This window comes from Cucurbita maxima, unplaced genomic scaffold (assembly GCF_002738345.1).
Source record: "Cucurbita maxima cultivar Rimu unplaced genomic scaffold, Cmax_1.0 Cma_Scf00032, whole genome shotgun sequence".
Classification (NCBI taxonomy): Eukaryota; Viridiplantae; Streptophyta; class Magnoliopsida; order Cucurbitales; family Cucurbitaceae; genus Cucurbita; species Cucurbita maxima.
The window spans coordinates 432,911-452,446 of NW_019272048.1; the positions used below are offsets into that span (position 1 = coordinate 432,911).

Sequence of the window (19,536 nt, forward strand, 5' to 3'; positions counted from 1 at the left end):
GTGTCTCGGCTGAGGTTCATAGCATCTCTAGCATATGAGATACTATTATGAGCTTGACTAGCCTTATTGTTTCCGTACAACGAATTTCTCGTTTGAATTAATCTGTTGTATCAAAGGTAGTTCTTGAATAATCCTCTTGCATATGAGACACTATTATGAGCTTGACTAGCCTTATTGTTTCTATACAACAAGTTCCTCGTTTGAATCAATTGTTGTATCAAAGGCAGTTCTTGAATAATTCTTGCTCGGTTAAATTTAAAACAAAATGGTAAATAAATGAGACAATATTTTTTTTTTATTATTATTATTTACCAATCTTAGTAAATAAATAAAAAGAGAAAAAAAACATGTATATTATTAGAAAATGGTAAAGACGAAGAGATCTAAGCTACTTGAAGACAACCTAGAGAAGAAAAAATAGATTAAAAAAACATAATATTGTCTCCAAAAGATGAATACATCAAGAGCCGGCGAAGTAATGGCTGTCTCATCACAACCAAAAAAACAATAAAATAAAAATTCTTGCTAAGACTTTTTCTCATTTGTTCTTCTTATAGATCTTGGTATAGACAATACCAAAGTTGGGGGTAGGCAAAATCATCCCCTATGAACCCTAACCCTATTCCCACCGCCTCCGTCATCGTCACCGCCACCGCCACTGCCACCGCCACCTCCAATGAAGATCCAAGCTCAAAAACAACGACCGAAGAGACCGACCAAATCAGCAACCAAATGGGTAGTGGGCGCTCCTACGAATGTGTATTTTGCAAACGAGGATTCACGACAGCTCAAGCCCTTGGCGGACACATGAATATCCACCGTAAAGATCGTGTCAAAGCCAAAACTACTTCTCCCTCTAAGCCCGAACTCTTCAATAACCATCCTTCGCACCAGCCTTTTCAAACCTATTTCCCCCCTTCTTCCTCTTGGTATTTGGGTTCTTCTACTACGCCACCCCATGATCATCAATTCTCGAACAACACCAACAATCCTCAATATTTGAATGCTTTCAACATGAGCCTGGCCTCGCAATCGTCGCCTGCCCTTTCTTCGACCGATCGTCGAGACAAGAGATCATATGACAACAGTGGTGAGAACGATGATGATAATCATGATGAACTTGATTTGGAGCTTCGACTCGGCCATGATCGGTAGTAGTAGAAGTAATATTATATAATTCAGTGTTTTTACATTACGATCCATATATCATTTGTGTGTGAAGTTACATATATCTATATAAATCTTTATATCTACGTCTTCATTGTGTGAATAAACATCGGGCTTTGTATTTTCCTCTTGAAGAGAACATTATTTGATTTTTGTGCATATAGCTATTAGCATTTTGAAAGGAAGAAAATACAGTACGAAAATTGAGATGTCGCCAACGTCTATTCATGGTAGCTGATCAATTATTGTCCTTGTTGTTGTCACCAAACACACAATTTGTTTTGTAGGATCGTAAATTTGATTTTTATTTTTTATTTTTTATTTTTAAATTTGGTATGAAATTAAAAACTTGAGCTTGAATACTTGCTAATAAAAGTAGATGGGAGCATAGTTGTTTTGCATCTCAAGGCTTCTACATGACATGATTATCATGAACAAGTTTGTATAGATTTTGTGAAATTGAAGTAATTAATTAGACAACATTTTGTACGATGATTATTGCATGTTGTGGGCGTGCCAATGTTCTTGGAAATTCATGGACAAATCTTACCATTTTCAATCCTCCATGTTTTTTTTTTTTTTTTTTTTTTCCATTTAATTTTAAATTAAATTAAGATTAACGAGATAACAAAACAGACGTTTGAACCAGTAGGGTTTCGGTCTCTTAACTTTTGCTAAATCGAGCCGAAATTTGCAGGCCGGCACAATTGAATTTGGGCTAAAAAGCGGGCTGACATTTGCAGCTGGCCCAATTGAATATGTTCTAAAAAACCGGGCCGAAGTTTACAGGCCGGCGCAATTAAATTTGGGCTTGAAAAGCGGGCCTAATTTGGATTCCGGCCCAATTAAAGGTAGGCTGAAAAACGAAATGAAGTTTGCAGATAGGCCCAAATTAATTTAGACTAAATAAACGGGCCGAAGTTTGCAGGCCTGACCTATAGAATATGGGCTAAGAAAGCGGGCCTATATTTGCAGGCCGGCCCAATTTAATTTGGGCTAAATAAAGCGGGCCGAAGTTTACAGGCCGGCGCAATTAAATTGGGGCTTTAAAAGCGGGTCTAATTTGGATTCTGGCCCAATTTAATGTAGGCTGAAAAGCGAGCTGAAGTTTGCAGGCAGGCCTAACTGAATTTGGGCTAAAAAGCGGGCCTAATTTGCATGCCGGCCCAATTTAATGTAGGCTGAAAAACGAACTGAAGTTTGCAGGCAGGCCCAATTGAATTTGGGTTAAAAAAGCGGGCCGAAGTTTGCGGTCTGGCCCAATTTAATATGTTCTAAAAAACCGGGCCGAAGTTTACAGGCCGGCGCACTTAAATTTGGGCTTGAAAAGCGGGCCTAATTTGGATTCCAGCCCAATTAAAGGTAGGCTGAAAAACGAAATGAAGTTTGCAGATAGGCCCAAATTAATTTAGACTAAATAAGCGGGCCGAAGTTTGCAGGCCTGACCTATAGAATATGGGCTAAGAAAGCGGGCCTATATTTGCAGGCCGGCCCAATTTAATTTGGGCTAAATAAAGCGGGCCGAAGTTTACAGGCCGGCGCAATTAAATTGGGGCTTTAAAAGCGGGTCTAATTTGGATTCTGGCCCAATTTAATGTAGGCTGAAAAGCGAGCTGAAGTTTGCAGGCAGGCCTAATTGAATTTGGGCTAAAAAGCGGGCCTAATTTGCATGCCGGCCCAATTTAATGTAGGCTGAAAAACGAACTGAAGTTTGCAGGCAGGCCCAATTGAATTTGGGTTAAAAAGCGGGCCGAAGTTTGCAGTCTGGCCCAATTGAATATGGGCTAAAAAGCTGGCCTAAGTTTGCAGGTCGGCCCCATTGTGGAGAGTCGTGATTCCAACCCTCTCAACAGAGTCTCGTTGGATCTTCGTTTGTAATGGAGCTTTATCAGAGAATGAGAGCGGAGAACACTCTGCGAAATGCCCACACTTTTGCTGGCGTTTTCACGGCTGCTTCAAGAAGCTTTAGGCGGTTTACAGGCCCATGCGCTTGCTATCAAGACTTCTAGCTTTTATGATGTTTTTGTTGGCAGTTCGCTTCTTAGTATGTATTGCAAAATTGGGTGTCTACTGGATGCACGTGAGGTGTTCGACAGAATGCCGGAGAGAAATTCTGTTTGTTGGGCTACTATGATTTCGGGGAATGCGATGCAAAGGAAGGCGTGCTTTGATTCTGTATTGTAGAATGCAAATGGAAGGGATCATGCCAAATGAGTTAACTATGGCTAGTGTCTTGAGAGCATGTTCAAGCCTTGCTGCTTTAGAACAAGGTAATCAAATCCATGCCCCCTACAATTAAGTATGGATTTAATCTATAAGTTCCAATAGGGAGTGCACTTTCATGTATGCAAAGTGTGGTAGTTTAGAAGATGGTGTTGAGTGGTTGCAGAGGAAAAATCTCAAGGTTATCTGAGAAAAAGAATTAAAAGTTACTACCTATACCAACAAGGTACATCTTTCTTTTCGATCACTCAATTATAGAAATTCTATGGTTAAACGTGCTTTGCTAGAGTAATCTATGTTGGAGAACAAAACATGCTACAAAACCTCGTGTTGGTTGTTGAGAATAATCTTCACTCTTAGAAGCAATGTGTAAGTAGAATAATGTGAGTGTCTGATTCTATATCATGAATCTTGGGCATGGGTCACTACATGAACCATCAACCTAAAAGAACGAGTATTAATCAATTACTGCTGAGAAATACTCACTTAAAACCTAGGTTCGATTCTCGATAGGTGCATTTTCCATTTCAATCAATTTTCCCGGGTTCCTTTAACTAGCTATTTTTGTTTTAAACTTATTTATTTTATCAACTTTGTAGCACTAGTGGTCTAGTGGTAGAATAGTACCCTGCCACGGTGCAGACCGGGTTTGATTCCCGGCTGGTGCATTTTCCTTTCCAATTCTTTAATTAGTTATTTTTGTTTTTAACTTATTTATTTTATCAACCTCCTAGCTCTCGTGGTCTAGTGGTAGAATTGTACGTTGTCATGGTATAGACTCAGTTACAATTCCTTGTTGGTGCATTTTCCTTTCCAATCCTTGAATTAGTTATTTATGTTTTAAACTTATTTATATTATCAAACTCATAGCACCCGTGGTTTAGGGGTAGAATAGTATCCTACCATGGTATAAACCCGTGTTCGATTCTCGATTGGTGCAGCACTAGTGGTAGACTGATTCTTTTACCTTTCCATTCCTTTAATGAGTTGTTTCTGTTTTAAACTTATTTATTTTATCATCCTCCTAGCTCAAGTAGTTTAGGGGTAGAATAGTACCCTACCACTGGTGTATTTTCTTTTCTAATCCTGTAATCAGTTATTTCTGTTTTCAACTTATTTATTTTATCAACCTTCTAGCACCAGTGGTCTAGTGGTAGAATAATACCTTACCATTATACAGATTCGGTTTCAATTTCCAATTGGTGCATTTTCCCTTTTCAATCCGTGAATCAGTTATTTCTGTTTTAAACTTATTTATTTTATTAATCTTGTAGCATTAGTGGTCTAGCGATCCTTCGTTTGTTGATTTTCCTTATTTATTTTATTAATCTTGTAGCATTAGTGGTCTAGCGATCCTTCGTTTGTTGATTTTCCTTTCCAATTCTTTAATCAGTTATTTCTGTTTTCAACTTATTTATGCCACAATACAGATCCAGGTTTGATTCCTGGCTAGTGCATTTTCCTTTCCAATCCTTTATTCAGTTAGTTCTGTTTTAAACTTATGTATTATATTAAGTTTGAAGCACTAGGTCTTGTGGTAGAATAGTACTCTTCCACGGTACAGACCTGTGGGTTTGATACTCGGTTGGTGTATTTTCTTTTCCAATCCTTTAATTAGTTATTTCTATTTTAAACTTATTTATTTTATTTATCTTCGAGCATTAGTGGTCTAGTGGTAAAATAATACCTACCACAATACAAATCTGGGTGTGATTCCTGGCGGTTGCATTTTCCTTTCTAATCCTTTAATTAGTTATTTCTGTTTTTTAATTAGTTATTTCTGTTTTAAACTTATTTATTTTAACAATCTCCTAGCACCAATGGTTTAGTGGTAGAATAATACTTTGCCACAGTATAGACTCGGGTTTGATTTCCAATTGGTGCGTTTTCTTTTCCAATCCTTTAATCATTTATTTTTTAACTTATTTATTTTACAACCTTGTAGCACCAATGGTCTAGTGGTAGTATCGTACCCTGTCACAATACAAACTTGGGTTTGATTCTTGACTGGTGCATTTTCTTTACCTGGGTTCGATTCCCAGTGCATTTTCCTTTCCAATCCTTTAATTAGTTAGTTCTGTTTTAAACTTATCCCGACTGGTGCAGATGTCATACCGGTAGAATAGGGCATTTTCCTTTGCAATCCTTTAATTACTTGGTCGATGGTGTACTAGTAGAATAGTACCCTACCATGGTACAGGGCTGTCACGATATAGAGCCCGAGTTCAATTCCCGATTGGTGCACTTTCCTTTCCAATCCTTTAATTAATATTACTAATTCTATTTCTATTTTCAACTTATTTATTTTATCAACACAGGAGGGTCTAGTGTTTGAATAATACCATGCCACAGTCCAGACTTGGGTTATTTCCTTTCCAATAATTATTTATATAGAGTATATATCTTCATCGACTAAAATGAAATTATGAATTCTCAAAATTTCATTAGAACCTTTCTTAAATTGAATTATATCATTCCGTTTGAGTTCCAATTTTCATTTCGAGTCACCACTGTACCATTTCACATCCCACCTTTAGTTCAGCATCCTAACCGACATATTCGAGTATTTTGTAATTTTTCCTGGAAAAAATATACCATTTTCATTACTCTATCTTCTTCAGAAATTACATCGCAGCAGCATGCTTAAGAACTTCATGGTGATAGCTTCAGATAATCTAAACAAGGCAAGGAGGATATAAAACTCCCAACTAACAAACTGGTTTGCTGATTATATATCTCCCATCAACGTCAGCTCACTGTAGTGCAGCACATGATAAACTCATTCAACTTTTGTTTGGTACAAGGAAACATATTCACACAGGCATCAACAACAGAATATCTATTATGCCAAACTTACAAGTAATAATACTGGTAGAACTAAGCAGCAATAGCGATCATTGTCTTCCGGGCAAACCTCGAGTATGTTCAATATCCAGACAGGAGGAGGATTACCTTGTGAGATAGTACACAATGAAGAAAATTGCCACGAAAAGTGCGACTAGTGAGAACATCTTCGGTCTTGACTTGGGATCAAATACCTAAACAGATCAAAATTGATGTCGAAAACACTGAAAAGGGAATTGTCAAAAGAGTGCGAATGAATTGTTCTTGAGTAGATGACCCTACCGTCTTGAATCGATCCATAGTGCCCGACAACACTCCTCTTGATGAATCCATATCATTACCCTAAAACCATAACGTGCAAGAATTAGTCTCCGTGAATAATAACAGCAAGAACTACGTAAGACAGTTGGAGTTGACGTACCATCCTATCCAGCATGCGGTTGTGACTCTCCACCTCCTCATTTATGTCACCTGTCAACTGTCACAATAACATCGTTCAATTTGTATGTGATTCGGGAAAATATATATGAACATAGATACTATGTGATAAGCATAGTTTATGTTTTCTATTCATCACATATATTTAGTTATAATCCATAGTGTGTTTTTGAACAATATATAGTCACACATTAGAAAGTATTTTCATCATCTAAGTTTTCGACAATAATTGCAGCATATTCTAGGTGCAAAATTTGTTATCGACAATAAATGTAACGTATTATATGTGCCAATTTCGTTTTCGACATTAATTGCAGCAGAATTCATTCTTGACAATAATTGAAGCACATTGTAGGTGCAAAATTAGTTTTCGATAATAATTGCAGCATATTATAGGAAATAATTTTTTCTCTGTTCCTGCCTGACACTCAAACATCAAAGATTAGTGAATGAAACCGGGTAAGAAAGTAATACCCTCTTCAACAGGAGGACTCTGTCTTGCAAGCCTCCTAATGCTGCTTCATTATCATGCTCCTCAATTTCATGGGAGGAGTATGAAGATGAGGCCCTAACACCACCCTCCTCAATGCCATCGAAGAGAGCAACCCTATTGTTGCGCAATTCCCTGCACTCCAAGAGATCATATTACAAGTAGAACGACGAGCACTTCGGAAGATCAACCCAAGATTCATTTGATAAAAATCAACTTGCTACTGCAAGCACACACTCTTCCGTTTATGGTTAAAAAGGGGACTTTCAGAACTTCCATTCAACTTTCAAGGGTGCATATAAGAGCATGAGAAAAAGAAATTTGTATTTTGAATAGAAGTTTAACATAAAAATTGAAAACTAAAGAATGAAAATCAGTAAATGTCAATATGCATACCAAAATCATTGCCAAACATCAATTAAGATATAGGAAATGAAATTCATTTCGAAAATAAACATGCCATCAAGATTAATCTATACAATTCTGGATCAGCAGCCAATTGTCGAAAAAATTACATGGTGTTAATGCCAAATCACTTAACAGTTCGAATAATTCAAGTACAGGCATAGAAAGTCATAGCATAACATAAGGAGTTGAATATTACATGTCTAAAGAACATATCATGAATTTCAAGACTATATCAGTATGAAGTGTCTGCAAACAGAATCAAGAAATGCTTGAAAAAAAGAAAAAGGAAAAAAGAAAAAGAAAAAAAAAACTGGAGCTTATGAATGTTGTTAATATGGGAAGTATGTGCAAGAAAATGAGCTAGAAAAGTACTCTTCAGATGTTGCATCTTTGTGGTACATCAAGAAATAAGCAGTACATTTCGCAGATTGCAGTCCCAACACTTAAAACTAATGAATGAAAAACCCTAATACAGACAATAGAAATGAAGCCCTCCTACCAAATACAGATTCAAATTCATCAAGTCATCGACCTATAAAGATCCAGTAGCCTATAAAAGAGCAACAGGATCCTGAATCGTAAATGTAAATCCAGTAGATGAAAAACGTTGGCGACTCTCGCAGATTGCTTAACAGGAAAGAAACATAAAAGAGGAGCATTGAAAGATTCAAGAAAAACCTTCTCGCGTTCATGACTCTCCCGAAACGAAACAGAATCCACGCCCAACCCTGCGCGTTCTTGAATTCGAATCAAAGATTTCTCGATCTGTTGCCTACGCACTTTCCTGTTGAGGATTTGAACTTTATTAGAGTAGAAGTTGATCGGAGGCAAGTGAAATTAAGAAAAACAGATGCATCGACAATCCGACCTCGAAGATCAAAATTGACAAGGGAATTTACAGAGATTCAGGAGGAAGGAGGAGAAAGAGATACGTACCAGAACCAATTATTGGATAGCTGAAGCCTGAAAGTTCGAGAATCGACGGAGGGACTGAACTGGAAACGGTGACAAATGGAGACGATCGGCGAAACTTGACAGGGAGTAAGAGATATATATTGAAAACATTCATTAATGGTAATGAATATCAAAATTTTCAACCTAATAAATTTAGTTTCTAAAATTTTAATTTTTTTAAATTCTCTACCAACCCCACAAAATATAAATTTTATGACACATAATGTTTATGAAAAATAGTCGTGTTTTTAGAATGAATACGAAAACCGTGCAATATCTATGAATTAAATCGCCAACCGATATAGTAACATAGACAATTGCTATTCACAAGTGGTTGTGGACTATCTCCTACCTTCGACCTTCTTCACGTTTCTCTTAGACTCACCCTAGGACTCACTAGGCAGACCTTTTTTCGGTCACCGAGACTCGCAACATAAACAACCGAGTAGTGGTTGTCGGTTTTCTCCCACCTTGGACCTACCTCACCCTTCTTTCGGACTTGGCTCAAGACTTGCAAGACAAACCTTCTATCGGTCATCGAGACTAACAACATAAACAACTACTTAGACTTATCTCACTCTTCTCTCACATTCAACCCACCTCACCATTTTTCGAACATGGTCCAATATTCACAAGACTAGCCTTCTCTCGGTCATCGAGACTCGCAACATAAACACTATCTAGTGGGACTTATCTCACCCTTCTCTCGATCTCAACCTAGGATTCACCAAACAAAAGAGTATCGTCATTTCCTCACCTCAACTAGGATTGAGCATGAGACTAAACTGGTAACATTATTTATTATGAGAGTAGAGGATCGAACCATCAACCTTTGGAATGATAATTTGGGTCTATCTACTAACCCATGTTTGAATAGACAACATCTGTAACGACTAACGCCTAGGATTCGAAATCAGAATTTGACACCTAATGTTCTCGACATTCTCCTACGACATAGTCATGTTACTTAAGAGTGAAAACTATCTCCACAAACCAACATAAGTCCTTCCAGCATATTTTGTCCTTACTGAAAAGAAATGCACACCTTGTTGGCATGTGCAATAACTTTCACTTTTTTTAAGTTTTCTTAGTCATTTTATGCTTATGATCATCCTCTTTTGATTCATTTATATACTCTTCCTTTACTCGAGTGTCACAACATCTTTTAAGTCGATTATACATTGGACAAAATCTTGAATTAAAAGCAAGTCAAATATGATAAAATATCGAGAACTAAAATTAGGTAAGAAATGGGTAACGTGGATGGAGTTGGTTGGACCTCCGCTCACTTCACAAACTATCCACACTATTTTTTATTTTTTATTATTTCTAATTGAATTAGAGTCTGAGACGCGATCGAATCATAAACCCGATTGATACTCTAACTGTGAATGTTTGATTAATCCACCACACGTGAAAGTTATCTTATTTATAATCAAATGAATTACAAGGATATGGAAATAGTAATAAATGGAAATAACAATAAATGGAAAGATACCTATGATAATAAGACAAATATCTAATATTTGCCCTATAATAAAATATCAAATATAATATATATGGTAAACTATAATTTATTACTAAATATCCTAACACTAACTATTCAGTTAGGTTTTTCCTATTATAGGAGTGAAAAGACCCATACAGACTTAAAATATACTCGAGCAGGGATGTACACAGGTTGAGTTGAGTATTGTTAGTTTGAATTGAAAAAAATTTCGAGTCATTTGAGTTGGTGACTCGAACCGTTTAAATAAAGTTTACAACTCAATCCAACTCAACTTTTTATTTTTTTAGCTAGGTTAGGTCGGAATGTTAAGTTGTTTTTAATTTTTAAGAAAATCCTACTTATCCGTTGTACATGTTAGATTAATAACTAAAATCTTATGAAGTTTAAATATAAAATATTTACATGTCACAACACATAATTATTATCGATCACAAATGTTAAATATTCTTAATATTTTCAAAAATAGGGCAGGGTTGGATTATGTTAGGTCGTAACTGAATTTTTGAGTTGATTGAGTTGACCTAACCAAAAAAATATTGACTCGTAAACTGAATCGAATTCTCGATTTTTCAAAAATTCAACTCAACCCAAACTGAAAAAAAGAAAAAAGAAACCACCCGAGTAGTTCGAGTTAGTTGGGTTAACCGGTCATATATATATATATATATAAACTCGAGAGTACGAGGACTAAATTGTTATTTCTATATAAAAAAAAACGTTTTAATTTTTTATAAATTAAGAAAATAAAATATAGTAATTTGGTAGTTGGGCCGAATTTTATATTAGGGCAACTTTTCCTTGCCGGAGAAGTTTGAGAGCCCAAAGTCAACGTGGCCCAAAATGAAGCGTCGAGAAGAAGCTTCCGACTCTTCGTCACTCTCGATCGGGAGAGTGAACCAAGATGGCAATTTTTTAATCAGAGATTCCCAAATTCGGTCGCACCTGAGATTCCTTACCTATATATATGTTTGTGATTGTGGGCAGCCACTGTTCTTCGGCGCATTCTTATACCAGTGTTGAGGTCAGGTGAAAAATGGAGAATCCCCAGAAGCCATGGAAGGTGGAATATGCCAAGTCTTCTCGATCCTCTTGCAAGACCTGCAAAAGTCCTATTCAGAAGGAGAATCTCCGCTTTGGCAAGATGGTTCAGGCTACCCAATTCGACGGCTTCATGCCTGTACTCACCCATTTCTCACTTTCGCTGTTTTCCTGCTTTTTTGAGTGATGCTCTTTGTTGGGTTTCTTCTTGTTAGCTTCATGTTCTAGTTTTTGTTCTTCTTATTCTTTGTTTCGTATCACTCTTTTGACCCATTTTCTAAATTTTCCTTGTCATTTTGTTTTGACTGTTCGTTTGGAAAATATGCATTTGCTTCCATTTGTCAGTGCTCGTCACAATCACACTTTTCTTGGGAGTAGACTTTGCGACAGTCCAGCACTCACTTCTTAGTAGTAAGAAGTGAGTGAGTTAAGCCAATTTGTATTTGCATCTGTATGCTTAAGCCTCTCTCTCCCTGATTTGAGAAGAATGTTTTAGAAAACGGGTTGAGAGATTTTGAAAGAGAATTTGAAAGTAAGGTTGAGTGAGAGATTTAAAATGGTGTTATATAGCACGCAAGCAAAATGCAACAACGGCTTAAACCGTATATAACTTTTCGGGTAGGGAGAATTTAACAACTAGTTGCATCCTCTATAATACATGTTGAGGCGATTCAGGTCTAGAAGGCCCTAGACTGGATTTCGCCGAACGGTCATACAAAATCAGGTAGAGGAGTTGACAACTAGTCACACACCCTTATAGTGCATTTTGAGGCGATTTAGGTCTAGCAGGCCTAGACATGATTTTGTCGAACTATCGTACAAACTGAAAATACAATAGTAAACCAAAACAACATGGAATAACATAAAGAGTTCGGCATGGCATGGGCATGTGGCCACTGGCAACATGCCCTGGACGAGCATGACCATGACACTCAGTACCTTTCGGTTTTTATGGAGACATTTCAATTATGCTTGTTTTAAATGGAAAAGGATTGGAGGGTTCTTTTTTTTTTCTTTTTTCAATGGAGTAATTTGTGCGATGTGCAGAGCTGAAGCATCGCTGTGAAATTCCTTAATTATCAGTTCTGGCTGCAATTTGTTTAGCTAATCATGCCTTTTCAGTTCATTTTCCGCTGGTTGAAAATGAACTCTCCTAATTACGTATGCCGTTTAACTTATTTCTTTTAGTGTTTGATTGTTAGTTTGAATCTATCTAAGTTGTGTTAGGAATCATGACTCTCCACAATGGTATGATATTGTCCACTTTGAGCATAAGCTCTCATGGCTTTGCTTTGGGCTTCCCCAAAAAGCCTCGTACCAATGGAGATGTATTCCTTACGTATAAACCCATGATCATTCCCTTAATTAGCCAATGTGGGACTCCCTCCCAACAATCTCAACTGGATGTCGTTCATCTTTCTTGACGCATTCTTTAAAATTCATAGTATATACCTGTAATAAAACTATGATTGAACATTCTTAATGTTGATATGCTCATGTTTTTCTGAACCAGATGTGGAATCATGGTACCTGCATATTGAAGAAAGCCAAACAAATCAAATCGTATGTGTGCTAATGATATTTTACCATATGGATACTTGTATAACATCCGGAAAATTTGCTCATTCGTTCGAATTTGCCATATGATAGAATTGATGATGTTGAAGGACTTGACTCATTGAGATGGGAAGATCAGCAGAAGATCAGGCAATATGTGGAAGACAGTGCAGCCGCAACTGCAGTGGCTGTTACGCCTGTAGAGTGTGGTATTGAAGTTTCACAAACGTCTCGTGCTTCTTGCAAGCGCTGTAAACAGAAGATTATGAAAGGAGAGGTAACTTTTTTACGCATATTCCCTTAACATCTTATTCTGTGAATCTGAATATATGTAGACATCTTAGCCGGATTCAAGTTCAAATCTAAACCAAAAGATTGTAAATGTTAATATCAACTTGAGCATACTTTAATTGGTTCGGGCATATATACTCGACTCATAAGGTCAATGGTCTGAATCTCCCAACTCTGCATGTTATTTAACTAATAAAAACAGCGGGGCATTGCAGAACATGCTTCTATTATTTTTTCTCAATTGCATCATCAATGTCATGAACTCGTTGAAGAAAAACTATTGATTTAGTTGTATTACAATTCGAAGGTTCGTTTGTCCACGGCCCTAGATGGGAAAGGGGCCAAGGGTCTGGCTTGGTACCATGCAAACTGCTACATGGAACAATCTCCGTCTGCCCAAGTTTCGAAGTTGGCAGGTTGGCAAAACCTCCCATCTTCTGATCAGGCTGCTGTTAGTGCCTTGGTTAAAAAGCCTCCATCTGCTGACAAAAATGGTATGGCCTTCATGTAGTTTTGCTGAATAGCATTTTGATGTTCGAATCTCATTCATTTATTAACTCTTTGTTACGTACGTACGTGTGGATTATAGAAGCGAAGCAGGCAACTTCAAAAGCTGGTAAACGTAAAAAAGACACTATGACAGACCAGGATTCTAAAGTTACTAAGGCTGTAGGAGATGTTTCTGAGAGCAGGTCCATGAAAAATGCTATTGTTACAGCAGACCCTCAAAATTCATCTGATTTAGTGAGTAAACTCGAGGCACAGAGCAAAGAACTATGGAAGCTAAAAGATGATTTGAAAAAGAACGTGACAACCGTAGAGATGCGGGAAATGCTTGAATCTAATGATCAAGATTCAACAGGATCAGAGCTTGATTTGCGTGATCGCTGGTAGTCTCGTCCCTTCAAGCCTTGCCCCCTTCATTTCTTATAATTGATTGTTATTGAGAGACTAGTATTCGATGTATCCGTTCTTCTATGCGTTACTCCTTTATGGCAATTATGCTAGCATCTTATAGTAATTCTTGAACATGGTTTTATTTGTTACGCCAAAACGTTGTTCTTCGTTGCTTTTAATGCTGGCACATTTCCTAATTGATGTATGTCTCGTTAGCGCGGATGGTATGATGTTTGGAGCACTTGCAAAATGCCCGATCTGTTCTGGTTCAATACGTTACTCTGGAGGCATGTATCGATGTCACGGGTATCAGTCTGCATGGAGCAAGTGTAGCTACTCTACACGTGAACCCGAGCGCCTTACAGGGAAGTGGAAAGTCCCCGAAGAGACCAGCAACCAATATCTTAGCAAGGTTTCTGCAAAAACTAATCTTATATGAAAGTGACATATATCATTATTTCACATCTAATGGTCTCTTGCAGTGGTTTAAATCACAAAAAGGTGCAAAACCGATTCGACTATTGCCCCCACCGTCTTTTAGTAGTGCCAATGGCAATCAAGGTCCTAATAGTCAATCACAATCATCAAAGGCTGAAAGCTTGGCTGAGCTAAGAGTTTCCTTCTGTGGATTAACAGATTCCGTGGTAAGATCTTTCATTTTAAGATTGTGTCTGCTTTAAATTACTTTCATCGTGCCGAACGCAATAGTTGAAATCTTTGTGTTGAATCTTGCAGGGAGAATGGAAAAGAAAAATCGAGGGTGAAGGTGGAGCTGTTCATCCCAAAATTAAGAAAGGTATCATCTTTACCGTCTTTATCTCCTCCGTAGGTCCGTCACCATGTAACTCGTTCAGATATGTTATTTTAGTCCTTGATGACAACAACTAAGTGCAGATACTAATTGCTTGGTTGTGAGTGGAGACATGGATGAATATAATGCAGAAATGAAGAAAGCAAGGTAAAACATCCCTCTAGTTGTTGTTAGTTTTATCTTTCTTAATCAATTGATTTCCCGTTGCTCTCTCTTTTCGTTACCGGATTCAATGGACAGGAGGACGAAGATACCGATAGTTCGGGAAGAGTATCTGGTAGATTGCTTTAGAAAACAGAAGAAGCTTCCATATGATAGATACAAAGTTGAAGCCGCTGGCGAGTCCACCAGCTTGGTGACCGTAAAGGTGAAAGGGCGAAGTGCGGTGCACGAATCTTCAGGCTTGCAGGATACAGGTCATATTCTTGAAGACAAGAAAAGCATCTATAATACAACTTTAAATATGTCGGATTTGTCAACTGGAATTAATAGGTATGCTTATTTCTCCCAGGCACCCGAAATTGTTTCCCTATGCATACATTCAATAATTTTTTCGTCAGTAGGAAACAAAGGGTGTGTGCAAACGTGCACGTCTTTTGAACTGCCATTGCAGTCTCTTACATATTTATGTTTGTTATTGGAAGCTACTATATTCTCCAAATCATTCAAGATGATAAGAGTTCAGATTGCTACGTTTTTCGCAAATGGGGTCGTGTGGGAAATGAGAAAATTGGAGGAGTCAAACTTGAAGAGATGCAAAAACCAGATGCAATCCGTGAATTCAAACGTTTGTTTCTTGAGAAGACGGGGAATCCATGGGAGGCCTGGGAACAGAAACAAAACTTCGAAAAGCAACCTGGCCGATTCTTCCCACTGGATATCGTACTGCTGTTCCCTTCATCATTATCAGATCATCTTCTTTACCACCATTTACTAATCATTATGTTAATTTCAATGCTTGAGTTGAGTCTCGATGTTGGAACTTGTAGGATTATGGAGTGAACAAAGATATGACGAAAAAACCGAAGAATTATTCAGTGACTAAACTTGCTCCTCAGTTAGCAGAATTAATGAAGATGCTGTTCAACGTGGAAACATACAGGTTTTTCCAAATGACCTTTCCCATTGGCTTTTATGATTTTTTTTGTTCATTTGTTTGAGTAAAACCCTTGCAGGGCTGCTATGATGGAGTTTGAGATAAATATGGCTGAGATGCCGCTTGGAAAATTAAGCAGAAGAAACATCCAGAAGGGTAAAATACGTCTTGAATCTCTCATCAAATACACGAAACCAACTACATTTCTATCTTTTTTCATTTTTTGTTTGATTCAAAATTTTGTTTCCTTATAATTCTACTTTCTTTGGCATCTACTTCAGGTTTTGAAGCTTTAACAGAAATCCAAAACCTGTTAAACAGTAGCGTGCACGATCCTTCTATGAAAGAAAGCTTGATTATCGACGCTAGCAATCGGTTTTTCACTGTGATTCCTTCTATTCATCCGCACATTATAAGGGATGAGGATGATTTCAAGTCGAAGGTGACCAACGACGCATCTGATTCCGTTAAAAGATGGGAACTTTTGTTTTGTTCGTGTTTCAATTTGAACTATCTATGAGCCCTCATGTTTTTTCTCCCCTCTTTGGACTACTTTGTGTCATTCATAGTTGAAAATGCTGGAAGCACTCCAAGATATCGAGATCGCTTCTAGATTAGTTGGGTTCGATGACAACAGCGATGAATCTCTTGATGACAAGTATAAGAAGCTGCACTGTGATATTGCTCCAATATCGCACGAAAGTGTGGATTATAAGTTAATTGAAAAGTATCTTCTCACCACTCATGCCCCAACTCATACGGTTAGTTTACGTCTCGTGTCCTATCACTTCACGTTGCACAAATAATAGCTGATATTCATTTAATTTACATTTTGGAAGGATTGGGCTCTGGAGCTCGAAGAAGTATTTTCACTCGAGAGAGAAGGGGAGTTTGATAAATTTGCCCCATTCCGCCATAAACTTAAGAACAAAATGCTGCTGTGGCACGGTAAAGCTACCGATATTTTAATGTAGAAAATGATGTACTATTATAATGATTCAGACCTTTGACCTTTGGGTCGAAGTTATAATGCTTTTCCTAGTTGGGCACTTAGGTTGACTTGATGTTAATGATTTTATGGTGTAGGTTCACGGCTGACGAATTTTGTTGGGATACTTAGCCAGGGATTGAGAATCGCTCCGCCCGAAGCTCCAGCAACTGGCTATATGGTATACTTATTTAGTGTATATTGGTTCGGGGAATATGAATTATACTTCGATTGAAGCGTGTTTTTGTGTTTGGGAATACGTTATTGAATACAGTTTGGAAAGGGAATATACTTTGCGGATTTGGTGAGTAAAAGTGCACAGTATTGCTACACGGACAAGAACAATCCTGTTGGTTTTATGCTTTTGAGTGAAGTTGCATTGGGGGAGGTGTACGAGCTGAAGAAAGCTGAAGTGAGTTGATTTTGTAATGATAATATTGTTTATTGTTGAATTTGGAAGAGATAAAAGTGAATTGATATATATACATATATTTGTTTTAGTATATGGAAAGACCACCTCGAGGAAAACATTCGACGAAAGGGCTCGGGAAGAAGGTGCCAGCAGCATCGGAACACGTTAAATGGAAGGAGGATGTCGTGGTTCCTTGCGGGAAACCAGTGGCGTCGAACGTGAAAGCGTCGGAGTTGATGTACAATGAGTACATTGTGTATGATACGGCTCAAGTAAGTTTTTAGAAAAGGCTTTGGTTTTATTTTGCATACTCTGGTTGTGTTGTGGAGGCTAATATAGGTAGTGTGGAAGAAGAAAAGGTGAGATGTTGAGAAACAAATCAATGTTTCTAAAATGTGAATTTGTTATCAATGAGAAGAACTGTAAGTAGAAAACAAAATTATCTTAAGTAGAACGGTGAGATCCCACGTTAGTTGGAGATGGAAACGAAGCATGTCTTATAAGGGTGCGGAAACGAAGCATGTCTTATAAGGGTGCGGAAACCTCTCCCTAACAGACGCATTTTAAAAACCTTGAGGGAAAGCCTAGAAGAGAAAACCCAAAGAAGACAATTTCTGTTAGCGGTGGGCTTGGACTGTTACGAATGGTATCAGAGCCAAACACCGGACGGTGTGACAGTGAGGATGCTGGGCCCCCAAGGGGGGTGGATTGTGAGATCCCACATCGGTTGGAGAGAAGAACGAAGCATTTCTTTATGAGGGTGTGGAAACCTCTCCCTAGAAGACGCATTTTAGAAACATTGAGGGGAAGCCCAATAGGGAAAACTCAAAGGGGACAATATTTGCTAATGGTGGGCTTGAGCTATTACAAATGGTATCATAGCTAGACACTGGGTGTTGTGCCAGCAAGTCAGCAAAGATGCGGCACCCCGAGGGGGTGTGGATTATGAGATCTCACATTGGTTAGAGAGAGGAATGAAACATTTCTTATATGAGTGGAAATCTCTCTCTAGCAGACACGTTTTAAAAACCTTGAGAGGAAGCCTAGAAGGGAAAGCTCAAATAGGACAATATATGCCAGCGGTGGGCTTGAGCTTGGGTTTGGGTTTGGGCTTGGGCTTGGGCTTGGGCTTGGGCTGTTACGAGAACTCAAAATACCAAACTAGTTATTCAAGAATCATGTACTCAAATTCAACAACTGATAGCAATTCCATGAGGTCAATAATTGGCTTTCAAAAGTTCGCTCATTACAGAATCACTCCCTCCTAAATTATGTCGTTGGGGTAGAACTAGGAGTGAAGACAATGATAATTTCTGTAGTTGACTGACTGAGAGTTGTGGATGTCATTAAACAGGTTAAGCTGCAATTCTTACTAAAGGTGAGGTTTCATCACAAGAGGTGAGAAGAAGATAACACGACGTTTTCGAACGGGCGGGAAGTTGTACAGCCTCCAGTTCTGTCATAAGCTCAGAAACTGCTACACTCTGTTTTGTTAATATGGGAAAGAATTGAGCTATTTTGAACTCCTTTTTTTGTGCAAGCCATGAAATGATCTCATTTTGAGTAGCCCATTGAGGAGGGAGATCTTCTCGTTGCTTCCACTTATGTAAAGTAAACGTTGCTTTTGCCTAAAAACCGTGTTTGAATTGAAATCTTTACTCAAGGCTCGAGTTTCGATTTGATAAGATGATTTTAGAAAATAGGGACAGAGAGGTTTTGGAAAGAGCGGTATTAAATAGTATGCAAGCAAATAGGCAACCGCAACGGCTTAAGCAATATATAACTTTTTGGGTTTGGGTAGGGAGAATCCTTTTATATTTTGAGGCATTTCATGTCTATCAGGTGAGGAAATAATGCAGCATGAAAGCAGAAAAAGATAGCGATAAAGTAGTACAAGGCAAGGGTTTTAGCGTGTAATGGGCATGCGGTCATGGACAACATATCTTAGACAAGCATGACCGTTACACTATGCATGGCTGACATGTGCATCGGTAAATGTCTACTTATATCATACGCTTACAACAAGCTGGGGAATTGTAGAAGAGAAAAAGAGGAACTCCATTATGATTACCAACAAAACAAAGGCTTTAAAGGCTTTGTTTTCTCTGAAAATCATAGCTGCTGCTGTGTTTAATGACATGGGAAGGAGAAGAAACAGTCATTTTCTTAAGTTTGGTGACGGTGGATCCATTAAGCTCTTCATGGCCCTTTGTTTCTCCAAGAGATGAGTGAACCCTTCACTGCTGGATTTGTTTGACCATTCTTAAAGACTCGACTTCCAATGCCTTGTGAGTTTTTTTTGCATTTTTAGAAACCAACCAAAGAATTTTGTGTCTCATTTGGATTCCCAAGTCAAAGTGTCTCCAACTCCAATAGATTCCCCCTTTAACTTCATGTTAATCTCAAACCTAC

The 19,536-nt window shown here is 38.0% G+C and overlaps 3 protein-coding genes across 3 annotated transcripts; 2 read left to right on the forward strand and 1 right to left on the reverse strand.

The window, feature by feature from the left end:
• Positions 1 to 598: 598 nt before the first annotated feature.
• On the forward strand, positions 599 to 1,240 carry LOC111466951 (transcriptional regulator TAC1-like). The gene has a single exon (XM_023111647.1). The coding sequence runs from the start codon at positions 607 to 609 to the stop codon at positions 1,153 to 1,155; it is 549 nt and encodes a 182-aa protein (XP_022967415.1). The 5' UTR covers positions 599 to 606; the 3' UTR covers positions 1,156 to 1,240.
• Positions 1,241 to 6,086: 4,846 nt separating this feature from the next.
• Positions 6,087 to 8,659, reverse strand: LOC111466952 (bet1-like SNARE 1-1). Its single transcript, XM_023111648.1, has 6 exons — positions 8,507 to 8,659; positions 8,249 to 8,354; positions 7,147 to 7,297; positions 6,656 to 6,712; positions 6,517 to 6,576; positions 6,087 to 6,428 (listed from the first exon to the last, which is right to left on the reverse strand). The coding sequence occupies exons 2-6, from the start codon at positions 8,260 to 8,262 to the stop codon at positions 6,339 to 6,341; spliced, it is 372 nt and encodes a 123-aa protein (XP_022967416.1). The 5' UTR covers positions 8,263 to 8,354; positions 8,507 to 8,659; the 3' UTR covers positions 6,087 to 6,338.
• Positions 8,660 to 10,881: 2,222 nt separating this feature from the next.
• LOC111466943 (poly [ADP-ribose] polymerase 1) lies at positions 10,882 to 18,782 on the forward strand. The gene is made up of 20 exons (XM_023111637.1): positions 10,882 to 11,211; positions 12,586 to 12,635; positions 12,723 to 12,906; positions 13,228 to 13,414; positions 13,510 to 13,810; positions 14,034 to 14,229; positions 14,300 to 14,461; positions 14,553 to 14,613; positions 14,712 to 14,775; positions 14,869 to 15,120; positions 15,273 to 15,510; positions 15,618 to 15,730; positions 15,804 to 15,880; positions 16,006 to 16,166; positions 16,294 to 16,485; positions 16,564 to 16,672; positions 16,811 to 16,893; positions 16,987 to 17,124; positions 17,214 to 17,396; positions 18,479 to 18,782. The coding sequence occupies exons 1-20, from the start codon at positions 11,068 to 11,070 to the stop codon at positions 18,524 to 18,526; spliced, it is 2,943 nt and encodes a 980-aa protein (XP_022967405.1). The 5' UTR covers positions 10,882 to 11,067; the 3' UTR covers positions 18,527 to 18,782.
• Positions 18,783 to 19,536: the final 754 nt, after the last annotated feature.